The sequence below is a fragment of the Cherax quadricarinatus genome, chromosome 4 (genome assembly GCF_038502225.1).
Source record: "Cherax quadricarinatus isolate ZL_2023a chromosome 4, ASM3850222v1, whole genome shotgun sequence".
Classification (NCBI taxonomy): Eukaryota; Metazoa; Arthropoda; class Malacostraca; order Decapoda; family Parastacidae; genus Cherax; species Cherax quadricarinatus.
The window spans coordinates 29,338,333-29,359,342 of record NC_091295.1 but is presented as its reverse complement, the minus strand read 5'-3'; the positions used below and the strand labels follow the sequence as shown (position 1 = coordinate 29,359,342).

At 40.5% G+C, this 21,010-nt stretch overlaps 1 protein-coding gene across 1 annotated transcript in view; it reads right to left on the bottom strand.

Moving 5' to 3' along the window:
- Positions 1 to 13,711: 13,711 nt before the first annotated feature.
- LOC128684554 (uncharacterized) overlaps positions 13,712 to 21,010 on the bottom strand; it is a 15,411-nt gene continuing 8,112 nt past the window's right edge. Inside the window, exons 2-4 of the mRNA XM_053770814.2 lie at positions 16,597 to 16,763; positions 14,169 to 14,265; positions 13,712 to 14,003 (exon numbers count right to left, since the gene is read on the bottom strand). Of these exons, the coding sequence (XP_053626789.2) occupies positions 13,914 to 14,003; positions 14,169 to 14,265; positions 16,597 to 16,763 (354 nt within the window). The 3' untranslated portion in view covers positions 13,712 to 13,913. The remainder of the gene's footprint in view (positions 14,004 to 14,168; positions 14,266 to 16,596; positions 16,764 to 21,010) is intronic.

The following is a 21,010-nucleotide window of genomic DNA, read 5'->3' as shown; positions in this document are numbered from 1 at the left end:
CCTCAATTGTAGGCAAATTACTAGAGTCAATTATAGCTGAGATTATAAGAAGCCATCTCGATAAGCATAGCTTGATTAATGATACTCAGCATGGATTCACAAGAGGCCGGTCTTGTCTAACTAATTTATTAACTTTTTTCAGTAAAGCTTTTGAGGCTGTTGACCACGATAAAGAATTTGATATTATTTACTTAGATTTTAGTAAGGCATTTGATAGAGTTCCGCACCAAAGACTGTTGAAGAAAGTAGCAGCTCATGGCATTGGGGGAAGAGTGCTCTCGTGGATCGAATCATGGCTCACAGACAGGAAGCAGAGAGTGTCCATAAATGGGGTTAAATCCGAGTGGGGATCAGTAACAAGTGGCGTTCCACAGGGATCAGTCTTGGGCCCGTTGTTGTTTATAATATATATCAATGATCTTGATGAAGGAATTACTAGTGATATGAGCAAATTCGCCGATGACACGAAGATAGGTAGGATAATTGATTCAAACGTAGATGTTAGGGAACTTCAGGAGGATTTAGACAAACTCTACTCTTGGTCAGAAAAGTGGCAGATGCAGTTCAATGTAGATAAATGCAAGGTTCTGAAGCTCGGGAGTGTCCATAACCCTAGCACTTATAAGTTAAATAATGTAGAACTTAGCCATACAGATTGCGAAAAGGACTTGGGGGTTATGGTAAGCAGCAACCTTAAACCAAGACAGCAATGCCTAAGCGTACGTAATAAGGCAAATAGATTACTGGGATTTATATCAAGAAGTGTAAGCAACAGAAGTCCAGAGGTCATACTGCAGCTTTATACATCATTAGTAAGGCCTCACCTAGATTATGCAGCTCAATTCTGGTCTCCATATTACAGAATGGACATAAATTCGTTAGAAAACATTCAGCGTAGGATGACTAAATTAATACATAGCATTAGAAATCTTCCTTATGAAGAAAGATTGAAGACTCTTAAGTTACATTCACTTGTTAGACGAAGAATGAGGGGAGACCTGATCGAAGTGTATAAGTGGAAGATAGGTATTAATAAAGGGGATATTAACAAGGTCTTGAGGATATCTCTCCAAGAGAGAACCCGCAGTAATGGATTTAAATTAGATAAGTTTAGATTTAGAAAGGACATAGGAAAGTATTGGTTTGGAAATAGTGTAGTTGATGAGTGGAACAGTCTACCTAGTTGGGTTATTGAGGCTAGGACTTTGGGTAGTTTCAAATTTAGGTTGGATAAGTACATGAGTGGGAGGGGTTGGATTTGAGTGGGACTTGCACATCAGAGCTTATTTCTTGGGTAGCATTGAAAATTGGGTTGGTCAAATGTTTGTTAGTGGGATGAATTGTAAAGGACCTGCCTAGTATGGGCCTAGATTATAGCTTCGAGGGTTATTTTCATTACCAAGGGCAAGTACCTTACACTTATCCACATTAAACTTCATCTGCCATTTCTCAGACCAAGACATTAATTTGTTCAAATCGTCCTGGAGTTCATTGATATCCTCCTCAGAGTGAATTATACGGCCTATCTTTGTATCATCAGCAAACTTACTCATGTCACTAGTAATCCCTTCATCAAGGTCATTAATGTAAATTATGAACAAGAGAGGGCCTAAAACTGATCCTTGTGGAACGCCACTAGTGACTAATCCCCATTCAGATTTCACTCCATTAATGGTAACTCTCTGCTTTCTATTGGTAAGCCATGCCTCAATCCATGCTAGAACTTTACCTCCTATACCATGAGCTGCCACTTTTCTTAAGAGTCTCTTGTGAGGTACTCTGTCGAAGGCTTTACTAAAATCCAAATAAACAATATCATATTCCTTATCACTGTCAACTGCCTCAAATGTTCTATTGAAGAACGTCAGTAAGTTTGTCAGGCAGGAACGACCTCTCGTGAATCCATGCTGAGATTCATTTATTAAGTTATGCTCTTCAAGGTGACTTCTGATAATGTCAGCTATAATTGATTCTAATAACTTGCCCACTATAGATGTCAGGCTTATTGGACGATAATTTGAAGGAGTGGACTTATCCCCTGATTTGAATATAGGAACCACATTAGCCATCTTCCACATCTCTGGCACAACACTGGTAAGGATGGACACATTGAATACACTCGTTAATGGCTGACTAAGCTCCATCTTGCATTCCTTAAGTACCCTTGAAAACAACTCATCGGGTCCCGGGGACTTATTTTGTTTCAGTTTGTCTATCTGTTTAATAACCATGTCCCTCGTGACAGTAATATTAGTTAACTTAAATTCATCAGGAACTAAATAATTGTTAATTACTGGAATCTCATTTACATCTTCCTGTGTAAAAACTGACAAAAAATAGTCATTAAATAAGGAACACATTTCCAGTTCATTATCCGTCAGCTGTCCATTCCCAGATTTCAGAGGTCCTACTTTTTCCTTCACCTTCGTCCTATACACTTGAAAGAACCCCTTTGGATTAGTCTTTGATTCATTAGCAACTCTAATTTCATAGTCACATTTAGCCTTTCTAATCGCCTTTTTTACTTCTCTTTTAAGCTGAACATATTGGTCAGTAAGGTTAACCTCTCCTCTTCTGATGCGCCTATAAATTCCCCTTTTCTCCCCTAATAGATGCTTTAGCCTCCTGTTAACCCATTTGGGATCGTTATTATTAGACCTAATTTCTCTCTGGGGAATGGGCACTGTGTACATTATTAAGAAAACAATCATAAAAGCAGATCCCTTCATATTCATAAGTATGATTATCGTTAATAAAATCATTAGCTAGATAACCCCAATCAAGATTAGACAGATGTTCCCTAAGTCCATTATAATCGGCAGAACGAAAATCGGGGATTTTTACTGTATTATCATTATTCTTGCATTCCCAATTAATGCTAAAGGTGATGGATTTGTGATCACTTGCGCCAAGCTCTTCAGTGATCTCCAGATTGTTCACGAGTGTTTCCTTATTTGACAAGACTAGGTCTAGCAAATTATTACCCCTGGTAGGTTCAGTTACACTCTGTTTCAGAAAACAGTCCTGAACTGTTTCCATGAAGTCACTGGACTCTAGATTACCTGTCAAAGAATTCCAGTCAATTTGGCTAAAGTTAAAGTCCCCTACTATGACTACGTTACTGTGTCCAGAAGCCCTAACAATTTCGTCCCAAAGAAGTCTCCCTCTATCGTGATCCAAGCCTGGAGGTCGGTATATTACACCTAGAATTAGTTTTTCTTGACCCTCCACGAACTCTACCCAAACAGACTCTGTTACTGCTCCATCTATTTTTATACCTGTTTTTATGCAGCAATTAATATTTTCTCGAACATACAATGCAACTCCTCCCCCCTTCCCATTACATCTATCCACATTGAATAACTTAAATCCCTGAATATTACACTCAGCAGTCATATCCCGACTCTTTAAATCATACCACGTTTCAGTTAATGCAATGATATCAAAGTTCCCAGCACATGCTACCAAACGTAGTTCATTAATTTTATTTCTTGCACTTCGACTGTTAGCATAAAATACCATCATATGTTTTTTCTTCTGCACATTTTTCCTATTCATCTTTGTTTTTACACAATTTCTGAAATTATCATTACCCAGAGTTACTCCATGACAGTTACTATTAAGATTCTTAATATCAGAGCATAAGTCAATATATCCATACTCATTATTAATCATTTCTAAACCCATACCTCTAACTAATCCTAGTTTAAAGTCCTAACAACCCCCTCAACTGAGTTAGCAAGAAAACCCACACCTGCCCTGGATAAGTGAACCCCATCCCTGGCATACATGTCATTTCGGCCATAGAAGTTGTCCCAGTTGTCAATGAATGGTACTGCATTATCCTTACAGTGTTTATCCAGCCAACAATTAATACCAATTGCTCTGGACAACCATTCATTACCAACACCTCTTCTTGGCAAAATGCCACATATAACAGGGCGCCCCCCCTTCTTCCTAATCATGTCTATAGCTGTCCTGAACTTTCTAACTAAATCCTCACTTCTACGCTTGCCTACATCATTGCCTCCAGCACTGAGGCAAATAATAGGATTGATCCCATTACCGTTCATGATGTTGTCAAGCCGGCTAACAATGTCCTCCATCCCAGCCCCAGGAAAGCATACCCTTTGTCTCCTACTCCTGTCCTTCAAGCAGAATGCCCTATCCATGTATCTAACCTGGCTATCCCCAACAACAACAATATTCTTACCTTCCTTGTTGTCGTTCGTCGTGACGATCCCAGTAGTAGACTCACATTCGTCGGGTAGCACCGAGAATGCGTTGGAGGTTTCCACGGGAGTTTCCACAGCAGTCTCTTTCTTCTTCATCGTTTCTGGCTTTCCATTCATCTTCTGTACATAGTTCTACTGTCTTCAAGTTATGTCCTGGAATTTGTATTGATAAAGCCACTGGATGGCGAAACGTCTACAATAAAGATACCCAGATGTTACACATGTGTCTTAATTTCATCATAAGAACATAAGAAAGGAGGAACACTGCAGGAGGCCTGTTGGCCCATACTAGGCAGGTCCTTTACAATTCATCCCACTAACAAAACATTTGCCCAACCCAATTTTCAATGCCACCCAAGAAATAAGCTCTGATGTGAAAGTCCCACTCAAATCCAACCCCTCCCACTCATGTACTTATCCAACCTAAATTTGAAACTACCCAAAGTCCCAGCCTCAATAACCCAACTAGGTAGACTGTTCCACTCATCAACTACCCTATTTCCAAACCAATACTTTCCTATGTCCTTTCTAAACTTATCTAATTTAAATCCATTACTGCGGGTTCTCTCTTGGAGAGACATCCTCAAGACCTTATTAATATCCCCTTTATTAATACCTATCTTCCACTTATACACTTCGATCAGGTCTCCCCTCATTCTTCGTCTAACAAGTGAATGTAACTTAAGAGTCTTCAATCTTTCTTCATAAGGAAGATTTCTAATGCTATGTATTAATTTAGTCATCCTACGCTGAATGTTTTCTAACGAATTTATGTCCATTCTGTAATATGGAGACCAGAACTGAGCTGCATAATCTAGGTGAGGCCTTACTAATGATGTATAAAGCTGCAGTATGACCTCTGGACTTCTGTTGCTTACACTTCTTGATATAAATTCCAATAATCTATTTGCCTTATTGTAAAGTAAAAGGACACAAGTGCAACTAATGTGACATTTATTGTGGCAACGTTTCGCTCTCCAGGAGCTTTATCAAGCCATGGCTTGATAAAGCTCCTGGAGAGCGAAACGTTGCCACAATAAATGTCACATTAGTTGCACTTGTGTCCTTTTACTTTACATATTGTCGGTAATTCTACCAACTTTATTACTATTTGCCTTATTACGTACGCTTAGGCATTGCTGTCTTGGTTTAAGGTTGCTGCTCACCATAACCCCCAAGTCCTTTTCGCAATCTGTATGGCTAAGTTCTACATCATTTAACTTATAAGTACTAGGGTTATGGGCACTCCCAAGCTTCAGAACCTTGCATGTATCTACATTGAACTGCATCTGCCACTTTTCTGACCAAGAATAGAGTTTGTTTAAATCCTCCTGAAGTTCCATAACATCTACGTTTGAATCAATTATCCTACCTATCTTTGTGTCATCGGCGAATTTGCTCATATCACTAGTAATTCCCTCATCAAGATCATTGATATATATTATAAACAACAACGGGCCCAAGACTGATCCCTGTGGAACGCCACTTGTTACAGATCCCCACTCGGATTTAACCCCATTTATGGACACTCTCTGCTTCCTGTCAGTGAGCCATGACTCGATCCACGAGAGCACTTTTTCCCCAATGCCATGAGCTGCCACTTTCTTTAACAGTCTATGGTGCGGAACTCTATCAAAAGCCTTACTAAAATCTAAGTAAATAATATCAAATTCTTTATCGTGGTCAACAGCCTCAAAAGCTTTACTGAAGAAAGTTAATAAATTACTTAGACAAAACCGGCCTCTTGTGAATCCATGCTGAGTATCATTAATCAAGCTATGCTTATCGAGATGGCTTCTTATAATCTCAGCTATAATTGACTCTAGTAATTTGCCTACAATTGAGGTCAGGCTTATTGGGCGGTAATTTGACGGTAACGACTTGTGCCCTGTTTTAAAAATAGGAATTACATTAGCCATCTTCCACATATCAGACACTACACCTGTTTGAAGAGATAAATTAAAAATATTAGTTAATGGTTCACAGAGTTCCATTTTGCATTCCTTAAGAACCCTTGAAAAAACCTCATCAGGACCCGGCGACTTATTTTGCTTCAGTCTGTCTATCTGCTTCACAACCATTTCACTAGTGACTGTGATGTTACATAATTTATCTTCTTCTAGCCCACTATAAAAATTAATTACTGGAATATTGTTAGTGTCTTCCTGTGTAAAAACTGAGAGAAAATAATTATTAAAAATCGAGCACATTTCATTCTCTTTGTCAGTAAGGTGCCCATAGTTATTTTTAATGAGACCTATCTTATCTCTAACTTTTGTTCTATAGACCTGGAAAAAACTTTTTGGATTAGTTTTAGAATCCCTAGCAACTTTAATTTCATAGTCCCTTTTAGCTTTTCTTATCCCCTTTTTAATGTCCCTCTTAATGTCAATATACTGATTCATAAGATGACCCTCACCTCTTTTGATACGCCTATAAATTCCTTTCTTATGCCCTAGTAGATATTTCAGCCTATTATTCATCCATTTTGGGTCATTTCTATTTGATCTAATTTCTTTATATGGGATAAACGTTCTTTGAGCAGCATGTATAGTGTTCAGAAAACTGTCATATTGATAGCTCACTTCGTTACCCCAGTCAACAGATGATAAGTGTTCTCTAAGCCCATCGTAATCTGCTAAGCAAAAATCTGGGACTGTTACTGAGTTATCGCTACTATCGTACTTCCATTCAATGCTAAATGTAATTGATTTGTGGTCGCTAGCACCCAGTTCCTCTGAAATTTCTAAATTATTAACAAGGAATTCATTGTTTGCCATAACTAAGTCAAGCAGGTTATTTCCCCTTGTAGGTTCTGTCACAAACTGCTTCAAAAAACAATCCTGAACTACTTCTAAGAAGTCGTATGATTCTAAATTCCCAGTCAAGAAATTCCAATCAATATGACTAAAGTTAAAGTCTCCTAGAATTACTACACTATCGTGCCTTATGGCCTTAACAATTTCCTCCCATAGTAGTCTCCCTTGGTCCCTATCTAAGTTTGGGGGACGGTATATCACTCCTAAAATCAGTTTTTCATGCCCCTCTGAAAATTCTATCCAAACAGACTCTGTATGTGTTACTTCAGACTTAATACCCGTTTTTATGCAACAGTTCAAGCGATCATACAATGCCACCCCACCCCCCGATACTTCTATCTACTTGGAACAATTTAAAACCCTGAATATGACATTCCGTAGGCATGTCCCGACTTCATGAATCAGATACATGAGCTATGTCAAGTAAGGCAACAGTGGCACTTCGCCGCTCCGTGGAATGTTACCCCATTCCAAACTACCATCCCTCCATTTCCCCCCAAACTACTTCTTAAATCACAACCGAAGCTTCGCCTTGAAACCAAACAGGATGCCTGAAGCTGTATTGATAGCTTAGTCACACAACACACACTCAGAAATTATTTACGTTGATGATTCTGTTCACTAACCCACTGGTGCAGCTGGTAGTACTGTTGTTGTCGTACAGAGTGATGGCTCTCCTAAAGAAATTGGAGCACGCATCAATAACCGGGCGTCTACCTTTCAAACAGAACTGTTTGCCATACTCCTTGCCCTTAAATGCGTCCATGTAACTGATTCTCTGTCATCCATAAATGCTCTCAACTCATTAATTAAGCATAAAGTGTGACATACTTGTGTCAGAAGCCAGACACAGGCATAGTAGGATTGTGGACAGTGAAGTCAGAGTGCACATGTTGTAGATTCCATCTCACATTGATCTTCAGATGCATGATAGAACTGATGAATTGGCTAAGTTGTATGCTTTCAAAGAGGGGTAGATTGCAATCTTGGCTTGTCAGGTAGCAGTTTGAGAACAATAATGCGAAAAGAACTTCAAACTGAATTTTATTGACTTAAGACTCAGAGAGATTGACACAAGTCAGGCCATCTATCATCATTCTATCATGCAGGGGGAGCCACATGTCTATGGTGCATCCAACAAAATAAGCAGACTCTTGGATGTCACTACCGCCCGGCTCCGGCTGGGTTACAAGTATTTTTGGCAGGTTAAATCCCCACCACCAGATGTAGACCAAACGAAATGTAAACTTTGCCAGATGGACTATTGTCACACCTTGCGTCATTATGTACTGGAGTGTGATCAAATTAATGAATTTAGAAACAACTCACTCAGAAATGTTTAAAATGTCAAAGTATTTTATCCACAGTGGTATATTACAGACCATTCTGGAAAATTACCCTGACTTTGCCCCCTGTAAATAAAACGTTACCACGTGTGTGTGTGTGTGTGTGTGTGTGTGTGTGTGTGTGTGTGTGTGTGTGTGTGTGTGTGTGTGTGTGTGTGTGTACTCACCTAGTTGTATTAACCTAGTTGAGGTTGCAGGGGTCGAGTCCAAGCTCCTGGCCCCGCCTCTTCACTGGTCGCTACTAGGTCACTCCCCCTGAACCGTGAGCTTTATCATACCTCTGCTTAAAGCTATGTATGGATCCTGCCTCCACTACATCGCTTCCCAAACTATTCCACTTCCTGACTACTCTATGGCTGAAGAAATACTTCCTAACATCCCTGTGATTCATCTGTGTCTTCAACTTCCAACTGTGTCCCCTTGTTGCTGTGTCCCATCTCTGGAACATCCTGTCTTTGTTCATCTTGGCAATTCCTCTCAGTATTTTGTATGTCGTTATCATGTCCCCCCTATCTCTCCTGTCCTCCAGTGTCGTCAGGTTGATTTCCCTTAACCTCTCCTCGTAGGACATACCTCTTAGCTCTGGAACTAGTCTTGTTGCAAACCTTTGCACTTTCTCTAGTTTCTTTACGTGCTTGGCTAGGTGTGGGTTCCAAACTGGTGCCGCATACTCCAATATGGGCCTAACGTACACGGTGTACAGGGTCCTGAACGATTCCTCATTAAGATGTCGGATTGCTGTTCTGAGGTTTGCTAGGCGCCCATATGCTGCAGCAGTTATTTGGTTGATGTGCGCTTCAGAAGATGTGCCTGGTGTTATACTCACCCCAAGATCTTTTTCCGTGAGTGAGGTTTGTAGTCTCTGGCCCCCTAGACTGTACTCCGTCTGCGGTCTTCTTTGCCCATCTCCAATCTTCATGACTTTGCACTTGGTGGGGTTGAACTCCAGGAGCCAATTGCTGGACCAGGTCTGCAGCCTGTCCAGATTCCTTTGTAGTTCTGCCTGGTCTTCGATCGAATGAATTCTTCTCATCAACTTCACGTCATCTGCAAACAGGGACACTTCGGAGTCTATTCCTTCCGTCATGTCGTTCACAAATACCAGAAACAGCACTGGTCCTAGGACTGACCCCTGTGGGACCCCTCTGGGCACAGGTGCCCACTCTGACACCTCGCCACGTACCATGACTCGCTACTGTCTTCCTGACAAGTATTCCCTGATCCATTGTAGTACCTTCCCTGTTATCCCTGCTTAGTCGTCCAGTTTTTGCACTAATCTCTTGTGTGGAACTGTGTCAACGCCTTCTTGCAGTCCAAGAAAATGCAATCCACCCACCCCTCTCTCTCTTGTCTTACTGCTGTCACCATGTCATAGAACTCCAGTAGGTTTGTGACACAGGATTTCCCATCCCTGAAACCATGTTGGCTGCTGTTGATGAGATCATTCCTTTCTAGGTGTTCCACCACTCTTCTCCTGATAATCTTCTCCATGACTTTGCATACTATGCATGTCAGTGACACTGGTCTGTAGTTTAGTGCTTCATGTCTGTCTCCTTTTTTAAAGATTGGGACTACATTTGCTGTCTTCCATGCCTCAGGCAATCTCCCTGTTTCGATAGATGTATTGAATATTGTTGTTAGGGGTGCACATAGCGCCTCTGCTCCCTCTCTCAATACCCATGGAGAGATGTTATCCGGCCCCATTGTCTTTGAGGTATCTAGCTCACTCAGAAGCCTCTTCACTTCTTCCTTGGTTGTGTGTACTGTGTCCAGCACTTGGTGGTGTGCCCCACCTCTCCGTCTTTCTGGAGCCCCTTCTGTCTCCTCTGTCTCTCCTCCTTCCTTCCTTAGCCTGATTACCTGGTCCTTGACTGTTGTTTTCCTCCTGATGTGGCTGTATAACAGCTTCGGGTCAGATTTGGCTTTCGCTGCTGTGTCGTTTTCATATTGTCGTTGGGCCTCTCTTCTTATCTGTGCATATTCATTTCTGGCTCTACGACTGCTCTCCTTATTTTTCTGGGTCCTTTGCTTCTATATTTCTTCCATTCCCTAGCACACTTGGTTTTTGCCTCCCTGCACCTTTGGGTGAACCATGGGCTCATCCTGGCTTTTTCATTAGTCCTGTTACCCTTGGGTACAAACCTCTCCTCAGCCTCCTTGCACATTGGTGCTACATATTCCATCATCTCATTAACTGGCTTCCCTGCCAGTTCTCTGTCCCACTGAACCCCGTTTAGGAAGTTTCTCAATCCTGTGTAGTCCCCTTTCTTGTAGTTTGGCTTCATTTGTCCTGGCCTTCCTGCTTCCCCCTCCACTTGTAGCTCTATTGTGTATTCGAAGCTTAAAACCACATGATTGCTGGCCCCAAGGGGTCTTTCATATGCGATGTCCTCAATATCTGCACTACTCAAGGTGAATACTAGGTCCAGTCTTGCTGGTTCATCCTCTTCTCTCTTTCTTGTAGTGTCCCTTACGTGTTGATGCATGAAATTTTCCAGTACCACCTCCATCATCTTAGCCCTCCATGTGTCTTGGCCCCCATGTGGCTCCAAGTTCTCCCAATCAATCTCCTTGTGGTTAAAATCGCCCATGATCAGGAGCTTTGCCCTGCATGCATGAGCTCTTCTGGCCACTGCAGCCAGTGTGTCAACCATCGCTCTATTGCTCTCGTCATACTCTTGCCTTGGTCTCCTGCTGTTCTGTGGTGGGTTATACATCACTGCAATTACCACCTTGGGACCTCCAGAGTGAAGTGTTCCCGCTATGTAATCGCTTGCTTCTCCGCTGTCTCCTCTCTCCAGCTCATCAAAATTCCATCGGTTTTTGCTCAACAGTGCCACTCCTCCACCTCCCCTGTTACCTCTGTCTTTCCTCAAGATCTGGTATCCCATTGGAAAGATGGCATCTGTTATCATACCTGTTAGCTTGGTTTCTGTGAGAGCTATGATGTCCGGTGATGCCTCTTTGACTCTTTTGTGCCACTCCTCCCACTTATTTGTTATTCCATCAGCGTTTGTGTATCATACCTTCAGTTTCCTTTCCAACACTGTGTTTTGGGGGGCCTGTGAGGGTGGGAGACCTGGTAGCATACTGTGGGATTCTATAGCTGGGTGTTGGGTGGAAGCTGTGCGTGTGGATTGTAGTTTGTGTTGGGATGGTGTTCTGAGGATAGTTCTGTGTGTGCTTGCCCTTGCTGTGCTGTTCTGCTGTTTGTGTGTGTGTGTACTCACCTAGTTGAGGTTGCAGGGGTCGAGTCCAAGCTCCTGGCCCCGCCTCTTCACTGTGTGTGTGTGTGTGTGTGTGTGTGTGTGTGTGTGTGTGTGTGTGTGTGTGTGTGTGTGTGTGTGTGTGTGTGTGTGTGGGTGTGTGGGTGTGTGTGTGTGTGTGTGTGTGTGGGTGTTAGTCGACTGGTGTGGGTCGCATCCTAGGCCACTGACCTAATTTACCTGAAATGTCCAGCATAACAAGGGGCTTTCTACATAGTAGTATGTCACTGATGTCAGCTAGAACTGTATACCTTATACATGTACTTGTAGTAAATAAGGATATTATTACAGTTGTGACCGGGTGTGGACGTGTGAATTGCTCATTACTATATAATTTGTTTATGATTGTAACTATGTATGAACGTAAGTAAGTAAATTTGCTTACTTAACACGATTCATTACCTTTGTAACTTGTGATTTCATTACCTTCGTACCTTGTTCAGCTATCAAAACTTTGGGGCCCAGTCCCTGAACCCATCTTGCACCTCTGGAATATTTTAACTACCACCCACAGGATAGGTATGGGGTGCATAACAAAGATATTAGACTAAAAACATCCAAACTCATTGTGTACCCATTGACCCAATAAATCTTAGGCTTGCCTCCACGCCTCTTATTATTAGCCAACCACGCTACCATACCATCTTACAACAATGGAACAATGACACAACAGGAAAACAGGAAACAGAACAAGACAGCAATCATGTTTTACGTAAGACCCATGTTAAGCAACACTTGTCCTGTTACTCGACGAAGCTTACCTAAAATGGGAAGAACACAAGAAGAATGACCAAGCACAGGATATAAACTCCCTGAGATATACAATATATCTCATTTATATGCTGAGAGTTTAATCCCTACTTTAAGGGTTATTGTATTCATAAATGGCTCTGAACAAGTTGCATGCAGTCAGTGCGGCCTATAGTCGATAGGCTTTAAGCCCCATTAATAGTGGGTAAACAACTTATAAAGTTGTGGGTTGTGTGTGAATTATTGTCACCTTCATTCATCGTTACTTGACAGTGAAGGTAGGTAATTAAGTTTATTTAGGCACAGGTACACATAAGTACAATTATCATACAGAGTGTAAATTACTTATTATAACCCAAAAATAAGTCAGTGACTTATTTCCTTTTTGGTAGTGGTAAGAAAAACCATGTATAAAATAAACACTGAAAAAATATTTATATAACTTACGTATCTTCTTGGAAAATAAAGTCATTATTATTATTATTATTATTATTATTATTATTATTATTATTATCAGACTAGGGTTTATAATAAAAAAGTTATGGAAACTTTTTATTAATGGGACAGTCAATATATATATATATATATATATATATATATATATATATATATATATATATATATATATATATATATATATATATATATATATATATATATATATATATATATATATATATATATATATATATATATATATACAGGGGGTAAAGGAGGTTTTGTGGGTAAGGGGCTTGGACTTCCAGCAAGCGTGCGTGAGCGTGTTAGATAGGAGTGAATGGAGACGAATGGTACTTGGGACCTGACGATCTGTTGGAGTGTGAGCAGGGTAATATTTAGTGAAGGGATTCAGGGAAACCGGTTATTTTCATATAGTCGGACTTGAGTCCTGGAAATGGGAAGTACAATGCCTGCACTTTAAAGGAGGGGTTTGGGATATTGGCAGTTTGGAGGGATATGTTGTGTATCTTTATATGTGTATGCTTCTAAACTGTTGTATTCTGAGCACCTCTGCAAAAACAGTGATAATGTGCGAGTGTGGTGAAAGTGTTGAATGATGATGAAAGTATTTTCTTTTTGGGGATTTTCTTTCTTTTTTGGGTCACCCTGCCTCGGTGGGAGACGGCCGACTTGTTGAAAAAAAAAAAATATATATATATATATATATATATATATATATATATATATATATATATATATATATATATATATATATATATATATATATATACATATATATATATATATATATATATATATATATATATATATATATATATATATATATATATATATATATATATATATATATATTTCTAACTTTAGTTTTCTTGGGCAGAGTTATTGGTCGTGTCCACCCCATCCATGTATGCAGGAAAGTGGCAAATGCCAACCACGTTTGTCCTTTCTGTACTGAGTTTGTTTACAAGAATGTGTTATAACATGAGTTTCAACTGATTTCACACTCTTGAACAATTACACACAGCGCAAATGTTGTTATAATTCTTGGTGTTCGTAGTCGAGGTTCATATCATCGTCGTCATCATCATCCTGAGTTTCATAGATACAGTCTCCTGGAAATGCCTCCTGGAAATTATAAGACAGACATTAACTAGAGCGACTATAAATAAAGAGCTTATTTGACAATCTTTTTTAGAGTAACAGATTACAACTTAAAATTCATTAATATTTTTCCTTATATGTACAGAACAGTAATTTTTAAACGTGACTGAAACATCTGAATAGCCTTACCTCACAGTGGTCGTAGCTACCAGATATTGCTTGTATAGTTAGCACTAACAGCGTTGAATCTGACTGCTCTAGCAGAGGACCCGAGGCTAAGAACACGCTGAAGTAAAGAAATTAATAAGACTGAGTGTATGTGAACATGTCAGCTCTGTACCAGGAACTTTATATATCATAATAAGCGCGAGATGTATTGGTTAACGGTAGCACAAAAATAATATGTATTTTAATATGTAATTTGGAAGGTTAATTTACTGAAAGTTTATATTTTGTTACCGTCTATGCTGGGATTATTACTGAACACAGCGGATGATGGGTGAATAGCTGGGTGAGTCAGGACAACACAAGGGTGAATAGCTGGGTGAGTCAGGACAACACAAGGGTGAATAGCTGGGTGAGTCAGGACAACACAAGGGAAAATAGCTGGGTGAGTCAGGACAACACAAGGGAAAATAGCTGGGTGAGTCAGGACAACACAAGGGAAAATAGCTGGCTGAGTCAGGACAACACAGCTGGGTGAGGGACAACACAAAATAGCTGGGTGAGTCAGGACACACAAGGGAAAATAGCTGGCTGAGTCAGGACAACACAAGGGAAAATAGCTGGGTGAGTCAGGACAACACAAGGGTGAATAGCTGGGTGAGTCAGGACAACACAAGGGAAAATAGCTGGGTGAGTCAGGACAACACAAGGGTGAATAGCTGGGTGAGTCAGGACAACACAAGGGAAAATAGCTGGGTGAGTCAGGACAACACAAGGGAAAATAGCTGGGTGAGTCAGGACAACACAAGGGAAAATAGCTGGGTGAGTCAGGACAACACAAGGGTGAATAGCTGGGTGAGTCAGGACAACACAAGGGAAAATAGCTGGGTGAGTCAGGACAACACAAGGGACAATAGCTGGGTGAGTCAAGGGTGAATAGGACAACATACAAGGGAAAATAGCTGGGTGAGTCAGGACAACACAAGGGAAAAAACTGGGTGAGTATCTGGGTGAGTCAGGACAACACAAGGGAAAATAGCTGGGTGAGTCAGGACAACACAAGCGAAAATAGCTGGGTGAGTCAGGACAACACAAGGGAAAATAGCTGGGTGAGTCAGGACAACACAAGGGAAAATAGCTGGGTGAGTCAGGACAACACAAGGGAAAATAGCTGGGTGAGTCAGGACAACACAAGGGAAAATAGCTGGGTGAGTCAGGACAACACAAGGGAAAATAGCTGGGTGAGTCAGGACAACACAAGGGAAAATAGCTGGGTGAGTCAGGACAACACAAGGGAAAATAGCTGGGTGAGTCAGAGCAACACGAGCAGGTGAACTACCACATCCTCACTATCTCCCCTTAAAATAACTATCTTATCCAATATTTCCAATATCCAGTATCCAAACAGCTCGTTACAAAGGAGGCAACAGAAAAGCGGCCAAAAAATACAGGCCAGTAACTCTAACATTACACATACACACCAAAAAAAAAAGTCTTTGAAAGGATACATGGGCAGACAGAAGATCATTATGATAAAAATCAATGAAGCTTTGAAATAAATAAATAAATAAATGTGTGATCCATACTAATTTTGAAAGGGAATTTGACATGAGATCAAGGCTTTATTTCATAAAATAAGGGCAACAGGTATAAAAGGAAGAGTAAAGGCATGGATATTCAGGTCTCTAATAAATAGAGACTTAAGTCTCGAGACACTCCCCAGATAGGGAGCCAAGGCCGGGTCACCACTACTTGGAAAAGACCCGGGCCGGGAGAGTACCGGCGAATAAAAAAAAAAAATAGAACACAAAGAGTGGCAGTAAAAATATCTAATCCTAGCACAGTAAAAAGCTCAGTATCGCATGGCACTGACCTGGCAACTTCACTGTTTCTAATCCTCATAGCACAGAGTCGTGACTTGTTGGGGTGGGAGATCTGGGAGGGGAAATGTTGAATAAACCTAATGTAAAGCAGGGGCGCCGTTGACGTCATTGTGTCAACATCTGTGGTTCAAGACTATTCGATTAATTATAAACTGATATTAAAATTATTTCCGGAACAAAGGAAGAAATTTTCTAAGAAACTGGATCACTATCAACTGAAAGTGAGTGATCAGCTTGGTTGTGATGACAATGTGGGGTTGCAAGCCACTAGAAGCAACAGCATGTTTGACCTGATAGCCAATTCAAAAGCCTGACAGGTCAGCATTCTCATAGATGAGAGTACTGACCTGATTGTGAGGGTACTAGCCTAGTAGTGAAGGTACTGGCCTGATTGTGATGGTACTGGCCTGATAGTGAGGGTACTGGCCTGATAGTCAAGGTACTGGCCTGATAGTGAGGGTAATGGCCTAATTGTGAGGATACTGAATTGGCTGTGAGGGGGTTCTGACCAGAGTATGAGGATATTGAGGTAGTTGTGAGGGTATTGACCTGACTGTGAGGGTACTAACCTGACTGCGCGGGTAACAGCTGCCCTCAGGGAGTCAGGTTTGAAACCTGAGTTGCGTCGACACAGCAGCTGGGGTAGACAGCTGGGCGTCGCCCCCCGCGTCGTGGCAGCCACCTCCACCACCGCCTCAAACACTTCATTCAGCGACGATTTCACCTCCGCCTCCACCTGTATTCCCTCAAATGAAAAACAACATCAGGTACTTGAAAACACGTACACACACGCATAACTCACGAAATCGTAAGAACACGATTGCAAACAAATCACAGAACGGGTGGTGTTTCAAGCTATGGCTCAGTGGCTTACGCACTGGCCTGGAGTTTTACGACTCACTCTCCGTGGGTTCAAACCCCAACCGTTCCGTGTTTTTGTTTTTTTTACACACGCATAGTGCTATCCCTGCTAGTGAGAAAATATTTTGTTTTTATTAATCCCAAGGGTTAAATGCTCAGGTTAAGCCAAGAAAACCAAGCAGTGTGGCTTACTTCGGCTGGGATCCTCAGGTCCCTCCCCCTGAGGATGAGACTCACAACAGCTGTCTCGTAATTACCCATTTACTGCTAGGTGAACATGGGCAGCAGGTGTTATGTGAGTTGTGTATACACCTCTCTCCCTTCCAAGATTGAACCTGGGTCTTTTTAGTTGTAAGCCTTACTGAAAACCCTTGATATATTTTCATAAGTCATTTCAGTATACAAATATTACATCCATATCATAGTGTACATTTTCCTGATTGAAACACCTATAGTAGGGAATACACTTTCTGGTGTATTTCTTAAAATATATTAAAAGTTATGGGAAGATTCATGTTAAACATACACGTCAGAATATGAGGAACGTGGTAACAGGCAAACTAATAATAAATAAATTCAAGTTAGGGTCAATTTTTATTTTTTTTTTATTTCGTCGATTTTTTTTGTGGGGGGGGGGCCCTAAACCTTGTGTGGGTCATATACCGCCTGGGAAGGCAATGGTAGGCAATCAGGTTTGATACAAGGAAGGGGAGGATAGGTGGGGTTCTTTTGAATGAGATCCTCTCCGGCGATGATGCATCTCCTTTGAACAGGGCCAAATTTTTTTTATGCCTAATTTAGTTGGGAAAATATAGGCCATTCCCATTAAATGGTCTACATTTAACTGGGAATCAAGCAAATCTATCAGTTGATTTCAGACAATTCAGTTAGTTGGCTGAAGATCGTAGTAGATTTTAGAACGTCAGTTTGGTTGTCTTGGACTACAGGTGAGTGTCAGCAAATTTGATTACTAATTGTGTTTTCAAGTCACATTTTTTTTATATAAAAGAATGGAGTACATGATAATATTAATGTATATTATAGGAACTGTTAATGCCCCTCATCAGTGACGGTGAAAGTGAGATATAATATTCTTTCTTCATATTTCACTATGAAAAATGTTATTTCTCCTTTTGTTAAATACAAATTGGTCATATGTACATGACAGTTTAGTGAAAAATATAAGAGAGGTAAGTTAACAAAGTTTTCCTCGTGAAACTTTCTCACCTCGCACACCAACTTACTCTAACTTGGTTTTTTTATTAGTATTACAGAAAAACCTTTATTCTACATCTTATGATGTGATAATTATATTTTACTGAGTGAACCAGTGAGCCAGTGGAGCGCCTCTGTCATGTGTCATCATATGGCTACCTGGAGTTTACTTGGAGAGGGTTTCGGGGGTCAACGCCCCCGCGGCCCGGTTTGAGACCAGCCTCGTGGTCGATCAGGGTTTGACCAACCAGGCTGTTGCTGCTGGCCCCACGCAAACTGACGTATGAACCACAGCCTGGCTGATCAGGCACTGGCTTTAGGTTCCTGTCCAGTGCCTTCTTGAAGACAGCCAGGGGTCTATTGGTAATCCCCCTTATGTATGCTGGGAGACAGTTGAAGAGTCTTGGGCCCCAGACACTTACTGTGTTGTCTCTCAGTGTACTCGTGGTGCCCCTGCTTTTCATTGCGGGAATGTTGCATCTCCTGCCGAGTCTTTTACTTTCATAAGGAGTGATTTTCGTGTGCAAGTTTGGTACACTTGGAAAATCTAGGATTTTCCAAGTGTATATTATCATGTATCTCTCTCGCCTGCACTCCAGGGAATACAGATCAAGGGCCTTCAACCGTTTCCAGTAATTTACGTGCCTCATCGTACTTACGTGTGCCAGGTCAGCAATTCCGCCTGCCTTGAAGGGGGCAGTTAGTGTACAGCAGTATTCCAGCCTAGAGAGAACAAGCGATTTGAGGAGAATCATCATGGGCTTGGCACATATAAGAGAGGAACTTACGATGACGTTTCGGTCCGACTTGGACCATTTACAAAGTCACACAACGTAAAGGAGAGAAGGAGGGAGTATATATAGGCCAGGAGGTGGTAGTGGTAGTAGTGGAGGTAGAAGGTAGTAGTGGGGGAGGTAATATGGTGGAGGTGGAGCCAGTCAAATACTGAGAAAGAGGAGCACTGCAATGGAGTCATGGTATTGTGCCTTTTATGTTATTTTAAGGTTCTCATTATCCATCCTATCATTTTTTTTAGCAGACGCAGTAAATACATTGTTGTGATCTTTGAAGGTGAGATCCTCTGACATCAACACTCCCAGGTCCTTCACAATACTTTCTCGTTCTACAGTATGGCTAGAATTTGTTGTATACCCTGATACAGTTTTCATTTCCTCAAGTTTTCTGTATTTGGTAAATTGAAATTTCTCTTCATTGAACTTCATATTGTTTTGAGTGGCCCATTTGAAGAATCAGAGTCTGGAAATATTTTTCTTTCCATTTCTGCCATGAAGAAAAATACCACACCACCTTTAGTAAGTCAAGGACGTGGAGTCACACAAAGTGGTTCCTCACCAAGGATGATAAACACTGAATATAACCCGGAGGTTACTCACAGCGCCTCCAGTAAATAATAATAACAATGACAACATTATTTTCTAAAAATACAATATACTTATTTTGAATACGATTTTCTTGAAAACACTGATGTATATTTTGACAAGTATAGTATTAATTTGAAGCCCATTGTATGCACAATATTCCGCGAAGAACTCAAACTAATACAGATAAGTTTATATAACATGCCGGGTAAAGATAATACTATAATATGTAACATTTTGATTAGTAGGCCTACTGTGATATTGACCAAGAAACTTAAAAATAAAAACAGTCATAATAAACAACTTAAGTTGGGCTTATAATAGAGGGTTTTAACATGATATTAAAATTAATTATAATAAACAGTGTGGAAACCATATAGAAGTTATTTATGTAAGCGAAATTGATTAAAACTCTTTAATGACGGTAATCGAATTGATTTGAACTGCGTAATTTCTAGCGCATACTGTGCTTCTGCTGTAAAAGGTTTTCCATGTAATGGTGATAATAAATGGGGGTGACGTGCGTTGTCAGAAGCCAGTCTGATAAGGTTGTGAAAACTTCGTTCATGTCATGATTGCTTTTAGTCACATGCAAAAACTTATACGTCATCTCTTGTTTCCTTGAGGAGATGTGCGACTTTATGAATCCCCCCAAATACTCCCAAGTCATGTTAAAGTTATAAATACTCCAGTAGACCCTGGCCCGCCCTCGCTCTCAATAAAACAGTGTACACAGCAGTTGTTAACCCTCATACATACGATAAACGAGATACGGAGAGATAAGTGTGGAGTACAGTGTAAGCAGCGTAGAGCAAACTACGCAACACAACATTTTTGATATGATAATTCATTATTAGTTTGTTGTCCATGTGTAGGCCTGTTAATTTGTCTTCGTTTCTACGTTATATTTGTCTATAATTCTTTTTAAAGTTCATTTTATTGATTTTTTTTACTACCAAACAGTATGTATTAGTTTTTTTCTGGGATAAGTGTAAGTTTTTGGCTATTATCTATAAGTTCATGTTTTAAGGCCATTGTCTACTATGTCGTTAAGGCATTATAGTCAAAATTTGAAGAAAAATTAGTATCATTAGTAAAGAGTATTAGTCTGATATGTTGGTTAGCATCTACAAGTTGTTGATATGATGAAAATGAGTCTTAAATGGTGCCCTGAGGAACACTAATGTTTACTGGTAGAGTGACTGTGGTGTTCTTCCTGCTTGAGTGGTGCTTCCTGTCACTTAGAACTGTATACAATATTATGAGTAACTTTGACTCCATAATGCTTTAGTTCTATGTGGAAGGTTCTTGTGTTCTAGTGTCAAAGGCTTTTTGCAGCTCAGTAAATAATCCAACCTGTAGTAGATTTTATGTTTAAACTGCCCTACACTATATCTCAGTCTGGTTTTGTTTCATTAAATGCTATACATTCTGTTATCTGTACCTCTTTCCTTGACCTTTTCCTCTCACATCCCAGGAGCTGTGACCTTACCCTCACTACTTCTCTCAGGTAATCTCAGTTAATTGA